Here is a 26,720-nt window from a genome sequence, read left to right on the forward strand (position 1 = left end):
GAGAAGCTATTTAGTCCAAGGAGTGACTGATATGAAATATCTAATTGATTAAAGGCTGTGGGCATGCCTCTTGGGGCTTTGCTGACAAAAGACACAGGCAGTTTAAGATGCTTGGTTAGCTGGGGCTGAAGAGATCAGGTTTCTGTCAGATGAGGAATCCTTTTTTTTGATAGTCTAAACCTGACCAGATTATGTTTCTCTTTTTCCTTTTCGGAGACCTCCTTTTATGCTTGTATAAGACTGAAATATAGCAGAGCAGACCTGCATGGTTGCCAGAAGAGGTGTGGGAAAGGAATGGGAGGAATAAAGGTGTGTATAAACCTGTGCTCATGCAGTTTCCTTTCCTAAAAACAGATGGCAATTTGTGATAAAAGGATATGACATATTAATTATAGGAGAGATTTTTAACTCCCTAGGCAAAATGATCCAGGATTCCAGCCTTTTGACTAGAGAAGAAAGCCTTCCTGGCCAGCTTTAAGAGAGAAAGAGAAATCCCCACCTGGATTGCTCTATGTATTTATGTGCATTCACTGGATAAATTTGTTAGGGTACCCCATCTTGATTGTCACACTGTGCTATAGAGATCCAGTGAAGAAAAATTTCACCCAGATCTCCATTTGGATTATCCTATATAATAAAGGGATCTACTGGAGAAATTTTTTCCAGGAGAATTTGGTTTTTCATCTGTGGGAGTGAGGTAGACTTTTAATTGACTCTTAGTCCCAAAGTCCTGTTGAGAGAGTCCCATATGTGGTGGGATTTCCCATTTCATGTACTTTACCTTCCAACCAAACTGGAATACACTTTCCCTCCCCATCCATCAATTTAGAATATTTATTTTACTTTCAAAACAGCTCAGGGGGCACCTCCTATTTGACATATTTTCTGATTCAATTATTTCATGCTTCTTTCCTTCTCCAATTACTCTGCCTTTACTTAAATTCATATTCACCTATTCCCCCCCCACCCCCAGGATGAAAGTATATTCCTTAACCCAAAAAACTATCATTTTGTCTTTGTATTCCAACACAGTGCCTATCTTTCTCTTGAGGTATTCCTAAAGATTCAAATTTCATTACCTTTAGGGATAGGGTTCCTACCAGGCCATCTGGACTTCTGGATACACATATTATACCTTATAATCATTCTGAATGTATAGCTTGACAATTCCTTGACACTGCAGCAGAGACTGTTTTATATCTATATGTGTGTGTGTGTGACACACACACACACATATTATTTATTTTTGGTCTCATCAGAAGAGTGCCTGGCAGATAAGATATTTTCTGAATTGAATGTAATGTCCTTTCAAGACAACTCTGTCATTCTTTGAATATTACAAAATTGATGGATTGAAAAGTCACGTGATATGTTTATGTTAATGGTTAGACAGAAAGAGAATTAGAACTAGAACTAGATTCTAGTCCCAGGCTCAGTCACTTACTAGTCATATAACCTTGGATAGAGTTACTAAATTGCTCTGAGTCTCACATTTCCTGATCTATAAAATCTGCTTTCCTCATAAGATGTCTGGTTTTGAAGATCAAGTGAAATAATGTATGTGAAAATGCTTTGTAAACTACTATACAAATGATGTTATTGTAATTGTCTTAATTTTGAATAGTGTACATGGCTCAACTATTTTTTTCAAGGTTCTTTATTTTATAACTTTATATGTCTCATCATTTTTCTTTCTTGAATTTTTATTCCCCCAAAACTTTTTTTTTGATATTTCAATTATATTCTATATTCCTTTCCATTCCACTGGATTCTAAATTTTGGCTGAAAAACTACAGATCTTGGAGACTGAGGCTAACTCAACTTATTCATATATTGATAAAACACACACATGTATGTATTCAAGGGTGAACAACTTCAGTCATCTTAACCTCAGGAATACTTGCTATTTTCTCTTGAGGCATATCTCTGTTTCTCTCTTCCCTCTTCCCCCTCTACCTTTCTCTCTCACACACATTGAAATGGTTAATTAGCTAAAAAGGAATATCAAGGCATTAGGTGACCATTGAAACTTCGTGGGATATGCCTTATGACTAAATTTTGTCTAAGAAAGGTTTACCGTATATATAGGGAACAGATCAGGAAAAGGAGAGATAGAAACTTGCATGTGATATGTGCTATTACAGATATAGAGAAGATATATTTCTCCATGCATGTAAGAAAATTTAGCCAAAATGATAAAATAAGGAATTCCAGTAACACAAATTTACAAATTATGAAGAAAAAGAAGAGATGTATCAAAAGATTCATACATACATTTATGTACATAGAGAATAACTGACGAATATTAATTGTAAAAATATATAGATGGATGTAAACAAGTTAGTCATGGTTGGAGTTGGGGTGACACAATAGTGAAATCAATAGAAAAAGATGTAATACTGTGTTGGGAATTTCCTATCATCTTCCTATGGTATTCCATGAAAAGAGGAGAAAATGGATGAAACTTTTCCTTAGACTACATAAAGGTATTGTATCCAGCTCAAAGGAGGTACTGGTCCTGCTGTACACTCTGCCCTAGATTACATCTGGAGTATTGTTTGATTCTAAGTGCTGCAGTTGAGGAGGACCCTGATTATCTAGAGAAAATTAATCAAGATAGGGAGAGATTTAAATACCATAGAAGGATCTATTTAAGGAACTAGTATGGAGAATAAAAAATTTAGTACGGGGAGAGTATACTAGCTGTTTCTGAATGGTTGAAGGGCTTCTATGCCAAAGAACAAATCAAAATAGTTTTGTTTAGCACCTGAGGGAAGAACTAAGAACATGAATGGAAATGCAGAAACACAGATTTTGGCCTCACAAAATGACAATTTCCCTCAAACAGAATTGTACGTTTTAGAAGAAAGGGAATTCTCTATCAATAGAGTTCTTCAATAAGAGGTTATATAACCATTTGCAAGGGATGATGGAAAGATGATTCATTTTCAGGTATATTAGATTAGATGACTTCTGAGAGGCCATTCAATTTTGATATTCTGTGATTTCTGAGATAGTTTCTTAGGATTGTCTTAGTTTTCTGATATTATAGATTTTTTTCAGTATGAATTTAGAATAAACAAAATATATTTCACATGGTAGATAGGGCAGTACCTATCTAAAAAACCAGATAATGAAAGGATGTAAATTCTAAAAATAATTTAGCAATCACCCAGACATCCAATTAAAAAACAGACAACTAATACCTACCTGGATTAAAAAAGAATTTCAATTGTATAGCTTAGATGCAGAAAGATCAGTAAGGTTAAAAGACTTCAGGTTTTACTAGTAGCTTAAGTTATGTGATTTTAGGTAAATTATTCTGTGTTTCACTTCATATATAAAATGAAGAGATTAGATGTCAAATACCTGTCTAAGCTAAAATTTTATGATTCACTAAGAATCATCTTTAGTGGCACCTAGTGGTATAGGGGATAAAATGCAGGACCTGGTGCCTGGAAATCTTCAGTTCAAATCCAGCCTCAGACACTTACTAGCTGGGTGACTCTGGTCAAGTCATTTAACTTCTGTTTGCCTCAGTTTCCTCATCTGTAAAATGGGGATAAATAGCATCTGTTGCTCATGGTTGTTATGAAGAAAAAATGAGTTAATTTTGGTAATTCTTTGCAAACTTTGAAGTGCTACATATATACTAGCTATTATTAGAGTACATTTTTATGATACAAAAAGTAACTTTGTTTTCCCATTTTGTATCTTTGTAGTCTAGCAAACTATTAGGTAGTAAAGACAAAACAAACTGTGAAAGGAGCCTGAAGCTCTTGTATTGCTTTTTTCTAATTTGGGAACTAGTTTCCTGTTTATAGGTGTATTCTAAAATCTCTTCCAGCTGTAAAAGTGAGTACTTCTATGAATCATTTAAGGTTTTTGGTTTAGTGTCTCCAGAAATTTTTGAGGTTGACCCATAAGTTAGATTCACACTGAAGTTACAATAAGTGCTCTTGCAGAAATAAGAGTAAGCTAAAGTATTGAAGGGAGGACAGGTATCAAAGATCTAAGTTGAGATGAAACTCAGGATCTCAGATCAAAAATAATTTCTGATAGCTTAGGGTCTAGAAAATCTAATCCAGAAAAAAAAGAGAAGAGTATACAGTATACCTCATGTTTTGTATAAGTGAACTATAAATACAACTTTAAAAAATAAACATGATTTCTGGATATAATAGCAATATAACATAAAAAAGCTGACAATAAATCCTTCTGCTATGCTTTAGCTCAAGTCAAACTTTTATCAGAATACTATTGTAACAATTGTACTGGGTACATATTGCTAAAAGTTGACTATTGGCTCTACAATTTGTTCCAAAGAGAAAATGTTATAAAAAGCAATTTCATGTTTTTTGTTGGGTAGCCTTAGTTACAATATATTTGATGTTACTGAGAAATGATGTTGCTTGGGGGGGATCTTACCTCAACTAAGTGCTTTGAAAATCTGAAAACCCTGTATAAATGCCAGCTATTGTTACTGCCAATCTAAATTATAAATCTCCCCAGCACCTATCAGAGTGCTGTATATATGACAGACATGCTTGTATTGTGTGTATGTATATGAGATCTTCCTATTGTTTTAAAAAGGATGAGGGCAAATTGGAGGAACATCTAAATGATTTCAGTTTCTAAAAGTTCAGTCACTGGAAGCTTAGTTTGAACAAGATTATCATGGTAACCAAAAGGCTAAATAACAAAATCTCAAAATTATAGACAGGCTCTGAGGATGATTGTAATGTTAGCTAAATGGAAGACCATTAAAAATATATCAAATAAACAGCAGATGGCGCCACAAAGCAGCAATATTAAAATACTATTCAGGTCTATATGGAGAATCAATGAAATTTTCATCTATAATTATTGATGTTTTACCTTTAAAATGCCCTTACACTTCCAACCTATAAGACTATATAATTATTTCAAATAAAAATTTCTATTTAAAGAGTACTCTAGAAATGAAGCAAAAAGAATTACTTTTTCATTTTTGAGGATCTTCATAAAATTACTATTTCATTTGTTTCCCCTATGATTATAATCAACTACCACAATTTAACTTGCATTTAGAGTTTCCTAGAATGCCTCAGGAATTTTAATTTTAGTTACTATCATTAATAAAGATTACTACAAGATAATACTTAAACCTCTTCTCCCTTCCTTATTTTTCTTTTTTTAAAGACCTCAGGAACAAGACTTCAAAATTACTTGTTTTCTCCCAGTGCTTTAATATATAACATCCTGTGAATGAAACCAAATTTTCTTTCTTTCATAAAACCTTACTTTCTCTCTTAGAATAAAATTCTAAGGCAGAAGAGGGTAACAACTAGGTAATGAGAATTAAGTGACTTGCCCAGTGCCACACAGCTAGGAAGCGTGCGAGACTAGATTTGAATCCAGGACCTTCTATCTCCGGGCCACTGAGATCCATTTAGTCATCTAGCTGCCCACTCAACTTTTCTTTTTTAAGCCTTCTATCTTGTCTAATGCAAGTTAGAAGTACCTGCAAAATTCAATAGAGTGACTAGAAAAGTTGCATTTAACTTACTTGATTCTACCAGTGGCTCATTCACTCACAGTAAAAACCTGTATTAGATATCTACAATCTAGAAGACATTCCTTAAGGAGAAATGTTTTTTTCTTTTATGAAACAGACATTTGGACATATTATTTTATCTAAGTATTACTTGATATATTCAAAGCAAATTGTATCAAGTAAAACTATTACTTACAGTAGGAATACAAATCTTGCTTAAAGGGTTTCCATCCAGGAGGTATGATCCATTAAATGTCACATATTCATCATAATACTGAGGTGCTTGAGGAATAACACTACACAGTAACTTGCGTTTCTCTTCTATTTTTTTTCTTATATGCAAGTATTCAAAATATGGATTTGCCCTTTCTGAACTGTATGGTTGAATCTCATCTAATTTCAGAGAATCTACAATAGCTGCCAGAGACTGTTGAGTTTTCTCTTTTGCTTGTAGTAAAGAGGGATTCACTTGCACAGGCTGTGGCACACGTGACATTTTCCTTTTCCGGGGATGGTGGACTTGAGCATCATCTTCCTCAGTTAACCTTATTCTTCCTCTAGGAGATGTAGATTCATTATCTTTTTCAGTCAATGGCACACAAGTAATAGGGATTTGTTTACTCTGACTTGCCATTATGTTTGCTCTATTTCTAGTTATCCTTTGAGGTATCTGGAGATCAGTTTTATCATCTTCAGCAGTTTCTTCTACCTCTACTTTAACTAACTGAGTACATTTATGTATTTCTGCTTGTCCGGATGGTTGTGAGTGACCTTCTGGATTTGATAAAGTGCTTTGTTGTGATTCCTCATCTTCTGTGGGCAGAAATCCTCTTCTGTTTTCATTATTATTTTTTGAGCCATCTTGCTCATTTAGGTTTTCTTTTGTTATCCCTGCATTTATTTCACTGAGATCCAAATCAGACTTATCAGCTAAATTGATTACAACTAAACTCTCAAGTTTTTCTTTTTCATGTGAAATAACCTGAGTGTCAGCTGTGCTATCAACTTCGTGATTGTGGGAGGTTTTGTGAATAAGTTTGCTAAATGAATAAGCATGTGTATTTATTTGTGAGCAGGCATCATTTCCAAGAAAATCCTTTTCTGATGATACTATGGGCAAGGCATTTGTCCTTTCATAATTTGGTGATGTGTCCTGAATGGTCCTTTCAGCATACACTGTGACAAATGCATCTGTCTTTTGACAATCGGTCGGGAAGAAAGTATTTTCTAAGTCTTTTTTAAAATTATTATCCGTGTCTAAAATAGGATTAGGTTGGAGTTGAGTCTTCTGTTGTAAAGTTGACTCCTGATTATTAATATATGACAAAGACATATGTTTAGGAATACATTCAGCATCTGGGAATGACTGGACATGGAAAGAGCCAGGTGGCTGAGAAGGCATAAAAGATGCTGAATCATGAGCACCTGAATTTCCGTGGATTTCAGTTTGGTATTGAGGTAATAATTCAGAAGTATTCTGTTCTTTTAATAGTCTGTTGTCAGGATTACACAGTCCTTGGATGACTGGCTCTTGGTTAGGTACCTTATAACTTGAACAATGAACATCATTTGTACTTAATAATTCCAGTCTTTCAACAGGTATCTCCCATGATTTATTTTGTTGAGCCATATTACTTAGATTACATGGCTCTACGTGCATAGGGTTTTCTCCTACAGTACTTTTTATAACATTGGTATCTGATGAACTATGTTTACTGTTGAAAGATCCAACTGGGGAAGTATCAAAACTGGAATGTAAATTAGACACTTTTGAAAGGTCCTTTTCAGGCACATTACAAGAAGACACTTCATGTTTAGGGGAACTGCAAATATGACTTGGCACAGCTAATAAACTTTGATTGTTTTCTTCTGATGTTGTTTGAAATTGTTTTGCATGTTCTGAAATGATAGGTGGAATGCTACATCTTCGAACTTCTACAATAGGTCTACACTCATTAATAATAAGTTTAACATCTTCTACAGAAGATGACCTGAGATGGGATGCTGGAAGCCTGTTTGCATATGGTAATTTAATCCGCTCTGGTAATTCGGCTAGGCTGTCCATCTCCCTTTCATGAAAGGCAGGAGATTTGGCAACTGTCAAAAATGGTGACTGTGAAAAGGACATTTGGGAATCAGAACCTTCCAATATAAAGTCAGAATCATATTCAACTATAGGCCTTGGGGTTGTCATTGTAGTATGGCAGGAATCTTCTGAGCTAGCAACTGAAATCATTGATACGGATCTAGAACTGAGACCTGTTTTCTCACTTTCTGATCGAGGAGATCTGCTTAAATTATTATCTGTAATTGAAGATGATTTCCCAACATTGGTTATATTCTTTATATCTACAGATTGAGATCTGTTACTTGTAGCATCTTTCAAATGTTTCTCCTTAGTGTAAACATCAGACAACTCTGAACTCTTTGACCTAATTAGTTCTTTATTTTTTGATTCTGCTAGCATATTTTTTGTTTTTTCTTTATCTTTTACTTTATTAAGTTCTAAACAGGAACGATTCTTCAACCTTTCCTTTTCTTTTTGTTTAATTTTTTCTTTATGTTTTTTATGCCACTGTTCTATTTCTAGGTCTTTAAGACTTAGCATTCTTTCAAAACTTGTTTGCATTAAATCATCATTCACTAACCTCTTTTCTTTTGGTCGAGTATCTTTTGGATTCATTGATGGTTTAGGTTTAGGCTTATCTACTTCAGATTTGTGTTTGGGTAAATTATTTAATTGTGTTTTATCTCTGTGCTTATCTCGTTCTTTATATCTGTCTATGTCTTTATCCTTTTTATCTTTTTCTTTTCCATCAGGAGTTTTCAAAGGCTCATCTTTTGCTTTTTCTTTAAGGGATGAAAGTTTTTCATGCAGTGTTTTACTACCTTCTGTGGAAGTTGACCGTCTCTCTTCCTGTACATGCTTAGAAGAAGCTAAACTTTCTTTATCTCTACATTTTTCTCTTTTCTCACCCTCCCTTTCTTTTTCTTTTGTCTTGCCTTTTTCTAGTTTAATATATTCACTATCTTTATCTGATAGCTTACCTTTTTTCTCTATGAAGTGTTTTTCTTTGCTTTCACCTAGATGCCTCTCCTTTTCAGTTTTTTCTTTGTCATGTTTTTTATCCATTTTATCTCTACTTTTTTCTCTGTCATCAGCTTTTTTAACAGTAGTAATATTTTTTATCTTCTCACTTTCTTTATATTTTTCTGCCTGTTGTAAATTTAGTCTGTCTTTTTCTTTTGTTTTTTCTACGCATTCATTCAAATCTAATTTGTCTTTCTCTGGCTTATGATCAAGTTTCATCTTCTTTTCTTTTTCAGTATTTTTTCTGTCACTCCTTTCCAAGTCTTTTTCTTTAATCTGAAGACGTTTCTCAGGTCTGTCCTTATTTTCTTTCATATTCTTTTCTTGTTTGTCAATTTCTGTCTCTTTTTCAGTTAAATGCAATCCCATTGATTCTTCTTTAACACTTATACTCAAAGGAAGTAATTCTGTTTCTTTATCTATTGGTATACTCTCCCTCTCTTCTTTTAAATCTTTGATTTTTTCTTCCTTAAAGGACTTCTCATTTTCTTTTTTCCCCTTTTCTCGTTCTTCTCTAAAACTTCGTTCTTTTGGTATGTGCTTTTCCTTGCTCGATTTGTCATCTTTTGTGGTTTTTTCCAACTTTGATTTTTTTTCAGATGGCAAGAATTCATGTTCCACATTTAAAAAAATATCTTCAGTTTCATCACTTTTAAAAAAATTCTCTTTCCAAAATTCTCTATCAAATTCAACACTTCTCTGAACTGCTTTATTACCATCTTTATTTTTGTATTTTTCTTTTTCAACATCTGGCTCTTTTTTGTACTTTTCCTTTTCTCTGTCTTTATGTTTCAATTTATGTTTCTTTAATGTCTTGCCTTCTTTATCTGTCTTTTTCAGTGTATATTCTGAATTATCAAAAGTTAGACTATGATCTTCATCTTTAATTTTTGGAATAGATTTCTCACCAAATTCTAAGTGGAAATCTTTCTGATGGTGTTTACTTTTTTCTTTATGTTTGCAATATTTTCCACTAGAAGTTTCTAAGAGGAATTCTGAATCTGCATTATTTTCATGTCTAATGAGGTCAGATTGTAAAGACATTTCAGAACTACCTGGGGATAAGCACGTTTTGGCATTTTCTTGTTTTAGTAGTGTTGATTGCTTTTCACTTAGTCCACAGGGATTTTTAGGAGATTTGCTAGTTGTCATATGAAATAAATGTAATGAAGCATCATCTTTTGGGGTAAAAGACTTTCTAAAATTTTCTTCCTCTCTAGTTTTGTCTAGAGAATCTAATCCAGGATTACCTACCAAATTTGTTACTCTAGAATTTTCTTTCCCTTCTTTTTCTTGCTTCAACTCTTGATTTTCTTTATTTTTGTTTTGATTTTTTAACTTTCTTTTAACCTTCCCTTTCTGTTTATGTTCATTTGAAACTAAATATTCCTTTTTGGATCTTAAATCAGAAGTCGAAGTTTCAGGGACAGAACATGGAGTAGAAATAACTTTTTTGTCCTGAAGAATCTCTTCATCTGAACTTTCAGAACTTGAATAAAGAACTCTAGATGGTTTCTGTTTTTTACTTTTAAATGGTTTGGGATAGGCTTTTTCCTGTTTCACAAATAAATTATTCTTTTCTACTTCAGGCTCATTTTCTTTTCGTAGTTCTTTCCTAAGAATGTGTCTGTCATCAATCATTTTATTTATTTCTTCATCATCATCATCTTTGAACTCATATTCATCAAGAGCAGATGGAAGAGAAGTTTTACTAGGTATTAACTGTTTATTTTCATTGACTAGTGAGTCTTTCTCTGCTTCAGAATCAATATTTTCATCAACACTAGAAGGATTTACAGATGGAGCCTCTTCAGAATCTAAAGTAAGAAAAAAAAATCTGTCAGTCACCAAATGCCAATTTTCAGAAATATCAGGATGACAGAAAAATACATAGTATGTAAATAATAAATTTCAAATTAAATTGAATCAAAAATGCAATTGAGGAATCATAAAAACAGCAGCACAATGAAGCTTTGGTATCTTCTGGGTTCATGTTATGGGATTGTTTAGTAGGAATTCTTTTAAAGTCCCTTGATGACTGTTTATAATAAAAAGCATAGGGGGCAGCTGGGTAGCTCAGTGGATTGAGAACCAGGCCTAGAGACGGGAGGTCCTAGGTTCAAATCGGGCTTCAGCCACTTCCTAGCTGTGTGACCCTGGGCACTAAGTCACTTGACCCCCATTGCCTAGCCCTTACCACTCTTCTGCCTTGGAGCCAATACACAGTATTGACTCCAAGATGGAAGGTAAGGGTTTATTTAAAAAAATAAAATTAAAAAAAAAAAGCATATGTATTACCATAAAGAACTTGATAAAGATTTAAAATATTTATGTAGAAATTATACTTATAACTGTGAGTCTCTCAAAGTCCAATAACTTAAAAGGTAGAAGATATTTTTGATTAGAAAAATAAACATCAACTTACTAAAAATAAATAAAATTATAAAAATCAAATTCAATAAAATGAAAAGAAATTCAACTCAAAAGGTCACATTAGCAAATTAGCAAAATAAAATCTTAACCATATACCCATGTGTGTTTAGAGATTGTGAAGACTAGATTTGGCTCTCCCCTGATTGTAACAATGAAGATACATAGTTCTTCCCTGATAGTGAAGATTTAAATTGTAAATCGGGTCTATTTTTAGATTTTAATCTCCATAAGTGTAAACACCCTACTTAAAAGTTAAGTATAAAGACCTGCCTATTTTTAGATTCAATCACAAAAAGTGCAAACACGGTACTTAAAAGTTAAGTATGAAGATCTGCCCATTTATATCTAATCACCAAAAGTGCAAATATCCCACTTAATCATGAAGTGGGAGGTCTGTGACCCACATCTGCAATAGTGGGTGATGAATCAGAATCGACTGACTGCCTTCTGGGCAGTCCTAGAGCAGAGCATCAACTGTGATTGGTAGATGTAGAATTAGGGGAAGACACAGAAAGTGACCAAGAGAAAATGTATTTAAAAGGAGCTGTTACTTCCTGTGAGAAGTAAAATTCTTCATGCTTTCAAATTGAGGCTGGTGAAGAGGGGAAGAAAGATCTGCTGATTAGACTGACATGTAGTGAGTGAAAAAGTTGACTCTTAACTGCTGGCTTTTCTCTGAAGAGACTGGCCGGGTCGTTGGCTTTGCTGAGCCCGGCTGAAATGAATTCTCCCTCTTTGGAGGGGCTAGGAGTAAATTACTTAGTGCCTGGGCTAGATATCTTACCCTATCCTCTCTCTGATTTTCTTCTTCATTCTTTCTATATTTTGTAAATAAATCTCTCTGGAATTAATTAAATTCCTGGAGACCACTCTTAAGTATTCAAAGTCCAACCCTTTAAAAAATAACCTCTTTTTCCCCCCTTACAAGATACATACTTTGTTCTTCAATTCCCCAACTTTTAGTTCATGTACACATAACAATAAATCTATTTTTTCAAATATCTGCCTCTTCCACCCGTGTTTGTTGAAAATGAGGTATAAAAATTTTTCATATCTATACATGTTTTGAAAGAGAATTTTTTGACCTATTAAAATATCTAAAGGAAGAACTTAATTAGCAATTTAAAATGCAATCCCTTCTGATGGGTTTGAGAACAAGTGAATGACATAAAAAATGTGCGAACTGATAAATTGAATTTCAACAAAAACTTTTTCCATTACTGATGGGAAGTGACTGCAAAATGAGCATCAGGATTTAGTCAGCATAGAGTATATCAAAGGAATTAATGAAAAAAAATGTAAAGGAAGGTAGTCTAACAGTACCAGATTTTAAAGTGTATTATAAAGCAGTAATTCTCAAAACTGCCTCGTACTAAGACATAGAAAGGTAGACAAGTGGAAAAGAATAAACATACAACAAATAGCAGGAAAAAATTATACGGCAATCTGTATTTGACAAAACCATAGATCTAGGATTTGGGGATAACAAATCACTGTTTGGAAAAAATTACTGGAATAACTAGAAATCAGTTTGGCAGAAACTAGGTATAAACTAATATCTTACATCATTCACTAAGAAAAGATGAAATGGATATATGATCTAGACATAAAAGAGTTACCCTACCATAAGTAAATTACAAGAATAGTGAACATACTAATTATTGAATTTATGGATAGGAAGGAATTTTATGAGTCAGTAAGAGATGCATTGTAAAATGCAAAATGGATAATTTTGAATACATTAAATTGAAAAGTTTTTGTATAAATAAAATGAATGCTGTCAAAGATTAGAAGGAAAACAGAAAATTGGGGAAAATATTTTAAAGATAGCCCCTTAGATAGAGGTCTCATATCTAAAATATATAATGAACTTTTTCAAATTTATAAGAATAAGAGCTATCCCTCAATTGACAAATGGACAGAAGATATGAATAATTTTTGGATGAAGAAATCAAAGCCATACATAGTTATAGGAAAAAATTGCTTAGAGAAATGTAAAACAAAACAATTCTGAGATATCACTTCACAATCACCAGATTGGTTAAAATTGCAAAAAATGTTGGGGGGATGTCAAAAATCAGGGACACTAATGCAGCATTGTTGGTGGAGCTGTAAACGGAACCCACCATTTTGGAGAACAATTTAGAATTACACCTAGAGAGAGTTGTAAAAATTGTGTATGCTCTTAGACCCAGTGATGGGTCTCATTGCTGAGTCTTTTTCCTAAGGAGGTTAGAGAAAAGAGCAAAAGAACCCAGATGTCCCAAACCATTTATAGCAGCTCTCTTTGTGATGGCAAAGAATTGGAAACTGAGGGGATGCCAACCAACTGGGGAATGGCTAAATAAATTGTGGTATGTGATTATGATGGAACAAGACTGTGCCATAAGAAAAGATGAACAAACTGATTTTTTAAAAATCTGGAAAGAACTATATAAGATATAACAGTCAGGGGGCAGCTGGGTGGCTCAGTGGATTGAGAGTCAGGCTCAGAGATGAGAGGTCCTAGGCTCAAATTGGTCCCACTGCCTAGCTGTGTGACCCTGGGCAAGTCACTTAATCCCCATCCCCTAGTCATTACCCAGTATTGATTCTAAGATGGAAGTAAGGGCTTAAAAAAAAAAAGATAATAAACAGTCAAATTAGTAGATCTGGAAGATCATTATACATAGCCACAGAACTAATGCTGGGAGAATCAATGGAGAAGTTACCTCCAGAAAGAGAACAGAAAGATAAAATAGGAAAGACAATTTATATGAACATGTTGGCTTCCATGACAATAACTTATGTGATGTGTGGAAAGTAGAGAAGGATTGGGACATTAGTGAATGAAATCTATTATGTAGAAATGAAGAAAAAATAAGTTAAATATATAGGAGATCTGTGATTTCATTTGTATGTTTTCTTTTTCTTTATATATGGAAATGCTTGTTTTGTCTGAATTTGTAAATATTTGTAACAAAATGAATTAAACTAAACTAAACTACATATGATAACAAAGGAAACCAATTATATTGACATTTAGCTATTAAAAAAAAAAGGATTTAGTCAGCAGAACCCAGGGATGCACTCCTTTTATTGCAGGGTTCTTAATCTTTTGTGTAGCAGACTCTTTGAACCGGCAAAATCTATGGGCCTCTCCTCAGAATAATGTTTTTAAAAGATAGGATTAAAAGGAAACAACTTAGTGAAATGTATATATACATGTACATATATGTGTGATACAAAGTATCAAATCTATTTTTAAAAAATGGTGAATATCACATTACTCACTGAAAAATTATAAATATTTTTGGTGAAAACAAAAAGGTTTTGTACTATTGATATTACTACCAAAATATTTTATCTTTATCTCATTCCTTTTTAATTTCATTTTTTGTTTTATAATACTCATAATTATTAGCATAATTATTTATGTAATTTATAAATAAGTCAATATACAAATATTGGGAAAAATGCTTAAATTTTTTTTTGTTGATGGGGTCCTGGCTGATGCATTGAAGACCAGAGACTTAGGACTCTGAATATGAAGACAGTAAAGACCTTTAAAAGATTTTACAGCCTGTATGGTATAGAATTAAGAATGGAAAGGGAAGGGGCAGTTGGGTTGCTTAGTGGTTAGAGAGTCAGGCCTAGAGACAGGAGTTCCTGGGTTTAAATCTAGCTCAGACACTAGTTACCTGTGTAACTCCGGGTTTAAACCCCATTGCCAGACTGTACTGCTCTTGTGCCTTGGAACTAATACCTAGTATTGATTCTAAGATGGAAGGGTAAGGGTTTAAAAAAAAAAGAATGAAGAGGGAATATCTTATCAGCACTAGTGAAGAGCTAGGTATGCTAATTTTATATTGCTGAGTTGTGCTGTTACCTAATCGATTTCACTGATCAAGCATTTTATTTCTTTGCCAGTACCAAACTGTTTTTGATAGTTATTGCTTTGTAATAGAGTTAAAAATCTGGCAGTGCTAACTTGCTTTATTTCAACATTATTCTTCATTGATTCCCTTGATATTCTTGACCTTTGTTTCTTCCAAATTAATTCTGTTATTATTTTGTCTAGTTCTAGAAAATAATTTTTTGGTAGTTTGACTGATATGGAACTGAATAAGTAAATTAATTTAAGTAAAAATGTCATTTTTATATTATCAGATTGGTCTTATGAACAATTAATATTTCTCCAATTATTAGAACTGTCTTTGTTAGAAAAGTGTTTTTCTTGGTATGTCTTGGCAGATAGATTTCTAAGTATTTTATAGTGTCTGCAGTTAATTTTAAATGGAATTTCACTTCCTATCTTTTCTTGGTGGGTTTTGTTGGTAATATATAGAAATAGTGATAATTTATGGGGGTTATATCCTGGAACTCTATTAAAGTTCAACTAATTTAGCTGATTCTCTAGGGTTTCAAAGTCTAACATCATATAAACTGCACAAAGGGAGGTTTGTTTCCTTGTTGCCTATTCTTATTCCTTCCAAATTTTTTCTTGTTTTACTGTTATAGCTAGCATTTCAAGTATAATACTGAATAATAATGGTGATTATAAAAAATCAATTTGGTGAAATTACAGTGGAGTTTTAAAAATAATCATTATTAATAAGTGAACCTCAAGATTCTCAAGCCTAAATGAAACTAACACTCAATTAATTTTGAGATTGTTTCGAATTTTGATTCAACAACTTTTAGATGACTTCTACATATAAGAAACTATTCTATGCAACTGGGATACAAACATAAGATTCCAGTTGTTAGTACAGAAATGAGGGAGAGAGAAATGTAATTCCTCTTGCAGTAATTCATTCTTGCTTTGCTGATGAATGAGGTATACCAAATTATTAATAGTCAAAGAAATGTTAAGTTATATAGATTTCTTTGTGGCTAACACCAGTTCAAAAAAAGAAAAGAAAAGAAATTATGAACTAGTTACTGCCTAAAGCCATTTCAAACCTCATTTTATTAATGACTATCAGGCAGAATTGGTGGTACCTTCCACCAAACAGACCATTTCTATGAATCCTCCTAATTATCATGTATCTATGAATACAGAGTAACTGTGGGTAAGAATTTACATGAATAAGGCATTAAGTAGGGTACAAAGTAGTAAGATATAACTTTATTTTAATCTATATATGTGAATTTTATTTTTTTAAATTGGAGAGCCATTTATTTACAGGGAGTGAAGTAAGAAGTGAGGAAGAAAGAATGTGAGAAAAGAAAATAAGTTAAATAGCAAAATAATCTTGTTTTAGTAAAAAGCACCTCCCATTTAGGCATACAATGCATTAATGAACTGGATTTTGTGTATTAGCTATAAGATGTGCATGTGCTTCTGCACAGATTTCACAGATGTTAATACACCTAAGTATATGATGCTTAATTGGATCAAAGTTACTTAATAATGTTAAGTTCATACTAATTTTATTAATCAAAAGAATAGCTCCAAATGTTATATTTCTTAAATTCTCTTATTAGCAGAAAACTGAAGTTCACAAAGTTTGCTTATATGTCATAGTGATTCTCTAAAGATGTAGCATTTGAAGTCTGTGACATGGATGATGTGAAGTACCACTAAAGGAATGCTAATGCTCTTAAGACTTTAATATATTCAAAAGCTAGCAGCATTAAAATTAACATAATCTAAAAAAAATAATAGATCAAATCAGTTCTAGAAGGGTCTCAAGTAAATTAAATAATGAAACTGGGTACTTCCACCACTCTCAAGAACAAAACAAAGCAAAACAAAACACCATACACCTTACCTTCTTTCTTACTATCAGTTCTAAGATAGAAAAGCACAAGTCCAGGTAATCAAGGTTAAGTTGCTTGCCTAGGATCATACAGCTAGGAAGTGTTTGAGGTCACATTTGAACCCAGATTTTCCCAACTCTAGACCTGGTACTCTATCCAAAGTGCAACTAGCTGCTCTATCTTTACACTTAAAAAAAAACAACAAAAACAAACACTCTAATACTTTTGTGACATATTTACTGATCTTTTTGCATAATTTCTTGAGGATTTTTGATTAACTAAAAATTAAGGTAGAATTTAATCAACCAAAAATTAAAGTAGAATATATTAACCAATTAAAAATGAATACTATCCATGTCACAGACAGACTTCAAATGCTACATCTTTAGAGAGTCACTATGAGATATAAGCAAACTTTGTGAACTTCAGTTTTCTGCTAATAAGAGAATTCACAAACATAATTGATGAATATGTAAAAGTCAAGGTCAGGGAGGAATAAACACTGTTTTAGAAAAAGGTTTTCTAAAATAAAAATACATAATTTAAATAACATTTCTCTTTAATGAAAAGATAGTTTCAACAATATTTTCATATATATGAAGAGAATACTTTTTACCTCAAAGACTTTAATAATAACTGTAGATTCTGAAAGTGTCACAGGTGACTAAAATAAGGCATAAATTAATTTATAGATCATAAATTAATTCTAAAGTCTAAAAATCATCTTGAATTATAATACTTAATTTTTTAAAGCATTTACATGTATATATGTACACGCACATATATATTTATAATTTCATTTTATAATCCTAACAAGTTTGTGAGATAAGATAGGCCAGGATTATTATTATTATTCCTAATTTACAAATAACAAAACAGGCAGAAAAATTACTAGCTCAAAGTCAAGCTACAAATTAATGACATTTTAGTGGGATATTTTAGTGGCATTTTAGTGGGATAATATTCCTATGAGATTTTTTAGCAATGATTGGATAGTGAAGAAGAGAGGAAGAGAATTTATATTTCTTGGATAGATTCTAGACTAGAGACATAGGCTGGAAAAAGAGCTTTTAACAGAGCTGGAAGATAAAAAGGTAGTAGAAATCAATCATCTTGTGATTTCTTTTACTGAAAATGTTCAATTATCAGATTACTAACCATCTTATTCTTTTTCTACTGAAAAGAAAAAATTCTGCTATGCCATTAGTCAGTGGTATGTCCAATTTTTTCCCCCCTTTTCCCTCAATTCCTGTTTAGTGGTACCATTTTGAAGGTTGCTACAAGTCTAGCTCAAATTTCCCCATAATTTGTTAAATTCTATAATTTCTCTTTAATTTTTTGTTATATTTGTCCAAGTCTGAGAGAGGAACAGCAAAGATTTCTATCATTAATGTATTATAATTGATACTCAGCAACATTAATAGTATTTTAAAATTTTAAATGAAAACCGTAACAGGAATTTTCTCATGAAACATAACTTCAGAGCAGTAGACAAAATGAGAATTTTGCTTTCTTATTCAACATCATTCTTCATGGTATTTGATTGCTCATAAATTCACATTCAAAGTTGAGTTGTTCTAACCATTTGCTTCTCTAGTAATTTTTTGTTAAGTTTCTCTTTGAAGTCAGTACTTTGTTTCAATGATTTAGTTTTGCTTAATCTACTTTGATACACAGTCCTATTTCTACAAGCTCTCTTCACCCTAACATTAATTGAATTTCAAAAATACATAAATATACTTAATATGTGACAAATCTTTAGTATGAAAATATGCTTCATTTTACTTACTTCCCTCCAAATTTATGTTTCTTTATCTTAAAAAATACATCTCATTACTGAGTCTATTGATATATTTTAAGCAAAGTTTCCACAGACTAATAAAAGTTATGCTCTTACTTATCCTCTTACTTGCATCCTCTTCTTCCATAATATTTCCTCAATATCCCTAGTTGAAAGGATTCTTTCCTTTCCTCAAATTTCCCCAGTCTACTTTTCCATTTTTTTTGTCTCCATCATATCTTATATCTTGTGTCATACTTACTAATAGTCATGGTATTCTAGGTTGACTTACATCAAATCATTACTGAATGTGTTTTATGGTCTGCCTTTTAACCAGTTTTAAATCCATTTACTTATACCATCCCATAGCACATATTTCTCCATCTTTATCACAAAAAATAGCATGAAAAAAATCATGTGTTTTGCTAAAATTTAGGCAAACTGCTGGGTTATGGTGATGCATGACTATACACTCTACTATTGGGTTTGGATCTACTGTGTTTGGGAGTTCTGAGCTGCTGTAAGCCCATCAGGTGTCAGTACTATGTCTGGTACCAATAAAAAGATTCCCAGAGAAAAAGGGGTCCAAAGCTGCTTAAGGTGGGGTGAATTGGCCCAGGTCAGAAACAGAATCATTCAAAGCTTCTGTGCTAATAAGTAATAGGATCAGGCCAGGGAGCAACTCCAATATGTATGAGATAGAGACTGTTATCTCATTTGAGCCTTTGCCTTTTCCTATACCTATTTTACAGAGGAGTGATCTGAAATTGGCAGAGGTTAACTGACTTGCCCAGGGACACATGACTAGTAGGTATATGAAGTGGTATTTGAACTCATGTCCTTCTGAAACCAGGTACATTTTGTTACCTAGTGGCCTTGAAAAGAGCAGCTGGCCAGAAAAAGTACCCTTAAATTTGGAAATCTCAAAAATATTGACTTTCTGACATATAATTTCCTTTTTTCTCTCTTTATTTCTTATCTTAATATGTTATACAAAGATCCTAGTAAACCTTTGTACTCTCCTATTAACAACATAATATTACAGTGGTTTAAAAAATCATTTTTCTTGAGAATTTTATCTTATGGTGAGAAATGAGGAAATGTTTATGACTATTATTTTAAGATTTAAAAGATTTCATTTCCAACAAGCATGTTTTAAGGAGTAAAGCTTACCCGACAAACATAGGATCTTGGTTCTTTTTCCCAGTGGAAAATAATCTTTCTTTTCTAACTCTGCATAGTATATTTTTATATTTTATGTTCTTTTTTTAGACTGCTCTATACCCAGTTTTCATATAATAATTGCAAAAGGCTGAATATATGTGTACATCACCACATTCTTCCTGACTAGACTGTGAGGCCCATAAAGGAAGGGAACATCTTAATTTTCTATCTTTTCAAAAACAGTGCTTTGTACTGAGTAGTAACTTAGAAGATTGTTTTTGAGTGGCTGAATTAATACTCTGAATTATTTAGAAAAAAAAGATACTAGGCTGACACAAAATATCCAAGCAAATTTAAAAAAAATTATTACTTTAATAAAAGTTATATGGCTATCAAAAGCATTTTAAAAAGTAAATAATTAAAAAAAATACTAGCAGCTTGCATAAGTCCAAATTTGGGAAGGGGACATATCAATAATAGAATTTCATAATTGGAATTTCACACGTAACTTAATCCAAACCATACAAGTTTGGAGACCACCTCTACATCCCAAACAAATGTTCATTTAGACTCTATTTAAGACCTGCATGACAACAAGCACTTATGTAATATGTGCTAGGCCCTATTTTAAGGTTTGGGTTTCAAAGGCAAAAGTTGTCTGCTTTCAAAGAGCTCACAAAATTCTAAAGAGGCTAATCCTTTTCTTCCCCATGTCAACAATTATAATCCCTATAAGTTTTCTCTTCTCCAGGATAAATAACTCCTATTCTTTAATGAATCCCAGGATGTCTTATTTTTGAGGCCATTTACCAGCCTATTTGTCTTTGTGTAGATGCTTTCTGGATTACCAATAACTCTCCTAAAATGGGGCACCTAGAAGAAAACATATCTGATATGACCAGGATAGAATTAAGTAAAGCAAAATTATTTCCTTCTTCTTTCTGGATACTATGCACCTATTTAAGTAGCCAAAAACCACATAGATATTTGTGGTGATGATATCACATTGAGAACTATATTGGTTTGTAGTTGACTATTGGCTCCAGATTGTTTTCAAATGAACTGTTTTCTAGCCATGCCTCTAGATTCTTGTGTTTGTAAAGCTTATTTTTTTTCCAAGCTTTAGTGTAGGTTTAAAAATCCTCAGTAAATTTCATCATTATTTTGAGAAAATTAAAATAATGGGGGCTTTGTGAATAAATGAATCAGAGATGGATCTAAGAAAATTTTCATTACAGGGAAAGCTTTCTGTTCATTAATACTTAATTCTAAACTTATATATTCTGAAGATACACTAGACTTGGAAAGTAAAATTAACTAAAGCACTAATATAAACCACCTGCTTATAAACATTTAATTTATGAGTGATACATACATTGAGATAAATTACGGGGAAGTCAAGATTAGCATCCATCCTTGCTTCCAGTAAGGGGAAATGAGTTTAGATCCTAATTCAAATGATCTACGGAGGGGCTGATCTATAGTTATCTCTTCTTATGCCGACATAGTAAATTTTCTTTTACATATCAGAATAAATTATTGGTGACCAAAAATCTTTTCCTCTGCCACCACCTTTTCCCAAACTTACCTACTCTCTTACAATATACTCCTCCCCCACCAAAAAGTATATAAAACCAAAAAGACTTGCAGCACCGTGGACTCAACTACTAGAGAAGTTAATGTATTTTGGAAATGTGTTCCAGGGTTCCTGAGTCAAAGCCGAAAAAGCATCTTGCTCTATGAACAATATCCTATAAGTATCATTTAGGTATAATGGAAATAGAACCATTAAAGTGGCAAGATAGCCCTGGGCATCTCTCAGGGAGCTGTACCTGTATTCTGGCTCTTTCCTGAAGAGCATAAGCCTTGTTGAGGAGACACAACTCCATTTTTATAGTTCTTGTGACTGGGAAGTTTGTAAGATGATTGGTGATTAATACAGGAAGACTTGCCTACTCTATAAGCTATAAGACCTCAGATAACCATCATAGAAACTTTTAAAATACCAGAGGGTATCAGATCTCGTCCTCTGCTGGCTGCAATCTAATCCCTCTTTGTCCAGATAACACTAGCATCTCTTTATCTGTGGGACAGAAGTGGATACACACTCCTTCAATTAGAGGGAGAGACCACCTAAAATTGTGATAAGAGGTAAAATGAGGAAGAACTCTAAGAACCATTGTGCCTTTCATATATGGGAGCTTAACTCCTGTAGATATTGTCTCCCCAAATAGAATGTAAGTTCTTTGAAAGAAGGTACTGTTCATTCTTTTCTATTTGTTTGACAAAATTTGGCCCATAGTAAGCACATAATAAATGCTTTTCCATTCCATTAAGGAGGAGGAAACAGGTCCACCTCCTATGGGATGCATTCGGTACTTTCTCTCCCTTAGATTTTCCAGCAAAATAATAGAGAAAATAGCATACATCCTTGGCTACACTATACTTTTACAATCCTGCCCAAAATGCTATTAGCTCCTTTGGCTATCATACCATATCATTGATTCATTCTGAATTTAGCTCATATTCCATTAGAACTTCTTCACAAGAATGATTTTTATAGTTATGTATCACCCAAATTTTATTTGTGAATTAGGTTTGGATGGAGGAAAGTGGAGCTTCTCTGGGAGAGAAATAAGAAGAAGCATGTTACAGATATACTTCAAAAAGCTATATATGTTAAGAAAAGTGCCCAGGCCAACACATTAAGTTAATTAGAGAAATTACTTTACTTGACAGCATTACTTAAAGAAGGTTAACAAGTTTTATGTTTTAAGCTATAATTTTATCTTAAATATCCAGTCAATGAGAAGAGCTAATATGTATTCTTTCAGAACTAACCTGTATAGCTCTCATCCTCATCAGATAGAGGCACTTCTCTTTTTAGAAGCAGTTCTAATTCCTCTGTCTCTGCTACATCCACTGGACGTTCCCCATGTTTGTTGGCTTGAAATGCGTTCCCACCATGTCGAAGTAGCAGCTTGACAATCTGAAATATTGAGCAATTTAAATTCTTTCAATTATGAAAATGCAATTAAATTTAACCCAAATTATATGCAGAGTACTGTATAGGTGCTAAAGACAATAAAAATAAGGTTATTAATTCCTGTCTACACGAAAGCTATGATACAAATGAACATTAATATGTGGCTTCCCTTATTTAAATTTTAGAAACAATACAAGTAGAATTTACAGATGAATTCTATCTAGAGTATTTTTTATGAATCAAAACAAAAGAGAAAATTCACAGTGATTTGAACAATAAAATGTTTTCATATGGTCAACCTGGGATTATAGAAAATGGGCAAAAAATCATCATTCAATTTCAAATCATCATTTTATGGAAGTAAATTGATAGATTATGCAAATTTATACTATATTAAATGACTATATGTGAAATAATTGATGTAGAGCTGATATATATGACCTGCCTATTGGTTCAAGGTTTCTCGATAGGGATAATTCCTTTTATTTATTTTTTTAACCTTTACCTTCTGTCTTGGAATCAATATTGGGTTTAGGTATCTTGCCCAGGGTCACAGCTAAGAAATATGAGGTCAAATTTGAACCCTGGACCTTCAATTTCCTGGTCTGGTTCTTGATCCTCTCAGTCACCTAGCTGCCCCAGGAAAAAGAATTCTTAACTTATCCCTTTAAGAGAATTATTATATTGCTACTAAACCATGAATATCTAGATTTTCAGGAAAAAATATTAACCAGAAAGACATAGGCCTATAATATTTGAGTTTGCATAATGGAATTAGAAAGACCTGAGTTTAAATCCAATCTCAGACACTTACTAATATGAACCCTGACAACTCAGATTTAACCTATATTTGCCTCAGTTTCTCCAATAGTAAAAATAATAGCACCTTCCTCACAGAGTTGTTGTGAGGATAGAATGAGAGCATTTATAAAAGGTGCTAAACATAGTGCCTTGAGCAGAAAAGGTGTTAAAAGAACGCGTATTCCTTTTCCTTCCCATAATAAAAATGTTTCCCCTTACCTGTTTAGTAAGTTAAAGAAAGAAAAAGAAAAAAAAGTGATTATTTATCAAAGGTGAATGACTTGTATTCTCATTCAACTCATTTCTTGATATATTTGAGGAATGAGGTCTTTTAACAGATATGTAAAAAATTTCTTACACCATTATGATTAATTACTATGTATTACTTTCCATCCTACTTACCTCTGTTTAGTTTCTGATCTCCAATCTTCCCTAGTTTGCCCTCTGCTCTATCAGACCCAACTCATTTTGTTATCCCCCTCCCCAACTACTTTTCTGTAGGGTAAGATAGATTTCTATGCCTGATTGATTGTGTGTTCTTCCTTCATTGAGCAGATTCTAGTGAGGACAAGGTTTACATGCTCTCCTTCCCACCTTCCCCCTTCTCCCCTCCATCATGAACACTCTTCCATGACTCTTTTATGTGCAATAATTTGCCCCATCCTATTTTTCCTTTTCCCATGCTTCCAATGCATTCTTTTCTCATGCCTTAATTTTTAAATATAATTCCATCATATCCAACTCACACACTCACCCTCTATGTATAATCATTCTAACTACCCTTATAATGACAAAATTCTTTGAAATTACAAGAATTTTCTCGTCATATAGAGATGTACACAGTTCAACATTATTGAATGCCTTTTGACTTCTTTTTCTTGTTTACCTTTTAATGATTTTCTTGGATCTTGTATTTGAGTGCCAAATTTTCCATTCAGTTCTGGTCTCTTTATCAGAAATGTTTGAAAGTCCTCTATTTCATTGAATAGTAATTTTTCTCCTGAAGGATTATGCTCAATTTTGCTAGTGTAACACTTTTTAGGTTTCGACTCAATGAGTTATAAAAATGGTTGCCATTTATAAAATATTAGCCCTTAAATCAAAATGACTATTAGCATCTTTTATTTACAAGAAGATAGAGAAAGTGGGAAATATAGGAAGGAGACAAAGCCTGGTCTAACCTACCAGCCCTAAGCACTGCTCCAGTGAAGTCTGGCTCAGTCCCTGAGGGACTTCCCCAAGTCCTGATCTCCACATGGATTTCCTGGTAGTCCTCAGCCAGAAGTCTCAGTGGTATCTTCAGCCAGAGTTCTACCAACACAGAATCACTCCAAGGAAAAGCATATCTCTTCATCTCTACTCACCGACACAGAATCCAAGAGAAGAGTCTCTCCAAGGAACCAGCCTCTCCAAAACCAAGAAAACCAAGAGAGACCAGATCATGTTGGTCTCTCCTTTTACACCTTTTTCCCATGTCATTTCCTGTTTTTCCCCCTCTTCACAGAAAACAATTGCAGTCTTTCAATTTGCCTAGCACTGTCCAAGGTTGGGGGCAGTGCTTATGGCCTTTTGGGGGTATGAACTAGTAAGTGGCTTGTGAGTTCTCTTTACCTTATGGTTAGCTAGCTACTAAGTAGAGGTACTTTAAGTTCTTGATATGATTAACTAAAAATAGACAAAGGGAAAATTAATTCTATCTTCACATTAGGTAAGTGATTCTTAGTTGAAATCCTGGCTCCTTTGCTCTCTGGAATATTATATTTCAAGGTCCTCCAATTCTTTTTTTTTTTTTAAACCCTTACCTTCTGTCTTGGAGTCAATACTGTGTATTGGCTCCAAGGCAGAAGAGTGGTAAGGGTTAGGCAATGGGGCTTAAGTGACTTGCCCAGGGTCACAGCTGGGCAGTGTCTGAGGTCAGATTTGAACCTAGGACCTCCCGTCTCTAGGCCTGGCTCTCAATCCATTGAGCCACCCAGCTGCCCCCCCTCCAATTCTTTAATGTAGAATCTATTAAGTTTTGTGTCATCCTGACTGTGGTTCCACAATATTTGAATTATTTCTTTTTGAATGCTTGTAATATTTTCTCTTTGATCTTAGAGTTCTGAAATTTGGCTATAATATTCCTGGGAGTTATCATTTTGGGACTGTTTTCAGAAAGTGATCAGTAGATTCTTTCAGTTTCTGTTTTGTTCTCTGGTTCTAGAATATCTGGGCAGTTTCCTTGATGACCTCTGGAAAGATGATGTCTAAGCTCTGTTTTTGATTATGGCTTTCAGGTAGTCCATTAATTCTTAAATGATCTTTCCTGGATTTATTTTCCAGATCTTTTGTTTTTCTCATGGGATATTTCACATTTTCTTCTTTTTTTTTAAACATTGTTTTTACTTGATTTTGAAATATTTCTTAATGTTTAATGGAGTCATTACCTATGAGCTTTTGTACTTCCTTTTCCATTTGGCCAATTTTGCTGTTTAAGATGTTCTCTTCTGATTTTTGTGCCCGTTTTCCCAAGGGACCTGTTCTATTTTTTAAGATATTATTTTCTTCAGAATTTCTTTGTGTCTCCCCTACCAAGTTGTTGATTTTTTTCATGATTTTCTTGTATTGCTTTCATTTCTTTTTTCAATATTTAATCTACTTCTCTTATTTGATTTTTAAATTCCTTTTTGAGTTCCTCCATTCTTTTTGAGCTTGAGAGTAATTCATATTTTTTCTTGGAGGTTTTGGATGTAGTGGAATTGACTTTGTTGTCTTATTCTGAGTTTGAGTCTACCTTGTCACCAAAATAACTTTCTTTGTTGAGTTTCTTTTTTCATTGTTTGCTCATCTTCCTGTCTTTTTCTTTTAGTTTAAAAAATTGTAAAACTTGGGCTCTATAACTTGGTGAGGGGAACACTGTTTCAAGTTTCAGATTCTTTGTATAGCTGCCTTCTGAGCTGGCACTGGGGGATTTATCTGTTTTTGTTCTTCCAAGGTGGTTAGATACAAGAAGTGAGTTGAATACTCTCCAGGCCTGTGCTCTACTCTGTGAGTAAACCCAAGCACTGTTTCGCTCTTTGGAATTGTGATCAGGGTCCCCTGCTCTGCTGTGGCAGTAAGCAACAGGATGTGTTAGTGTCGTCCTTATCCTATGATTGTGCCCCAGGGCTGTGACCTTGTTCTGCATGTGGGCAATAGGACAAGA

The 26,720-nt window shown here is 33.3% G+C and overlaps 1 protein-coding gene across 14 annotated transcripts in view; it reads right to left on the bottom strand.

Moving 5' to 3' along the window:
- ANKRD12 (ankyrin repeat domain 12) overlaps positions 1-26,720 on the bottom strand; it is a 217,647-nt gene that overhangs the window by 20,887 nt on the left and 170,040 nt on the right. For all 14 annotated transcript variants that reach the window (XR_008917670.1, XM_056823667.1, XM_056823664.1 and 11 more), the window contains 2 exons: positions 22,591-22,738; positions 5,733-10,444 (listed from right to left, as the gene is read on the bottom strand). Coding sequence is in view for 13 of the 14 variants with exons in the window: in XM_056823667.1 (XP_056679645.1) it covers positions 5,733-10,444; positions 22,591-22,738 (4,860 nt within the window). In the remaining variant the exon portion in view is untranslated. The remainder of the gene's footprint in view (positions 1-5,732; positions 10,445-22,590; positions 22,739-26,720) is intronic.

Source organism: Monodelphis domestica, chromosome 3, assembly GCF_027887165.1.
Source record: "Monodelphis domestica isolate mMonDom1 chromosome 3, mMonDom1.pri, whole genome shotgun sequence".
NCBI lineage: Eukaryota > Metazoa > Chordata > Mammalia > Didelphimorphia > Didelphidae > Monodelphis > Monodelphis domestica.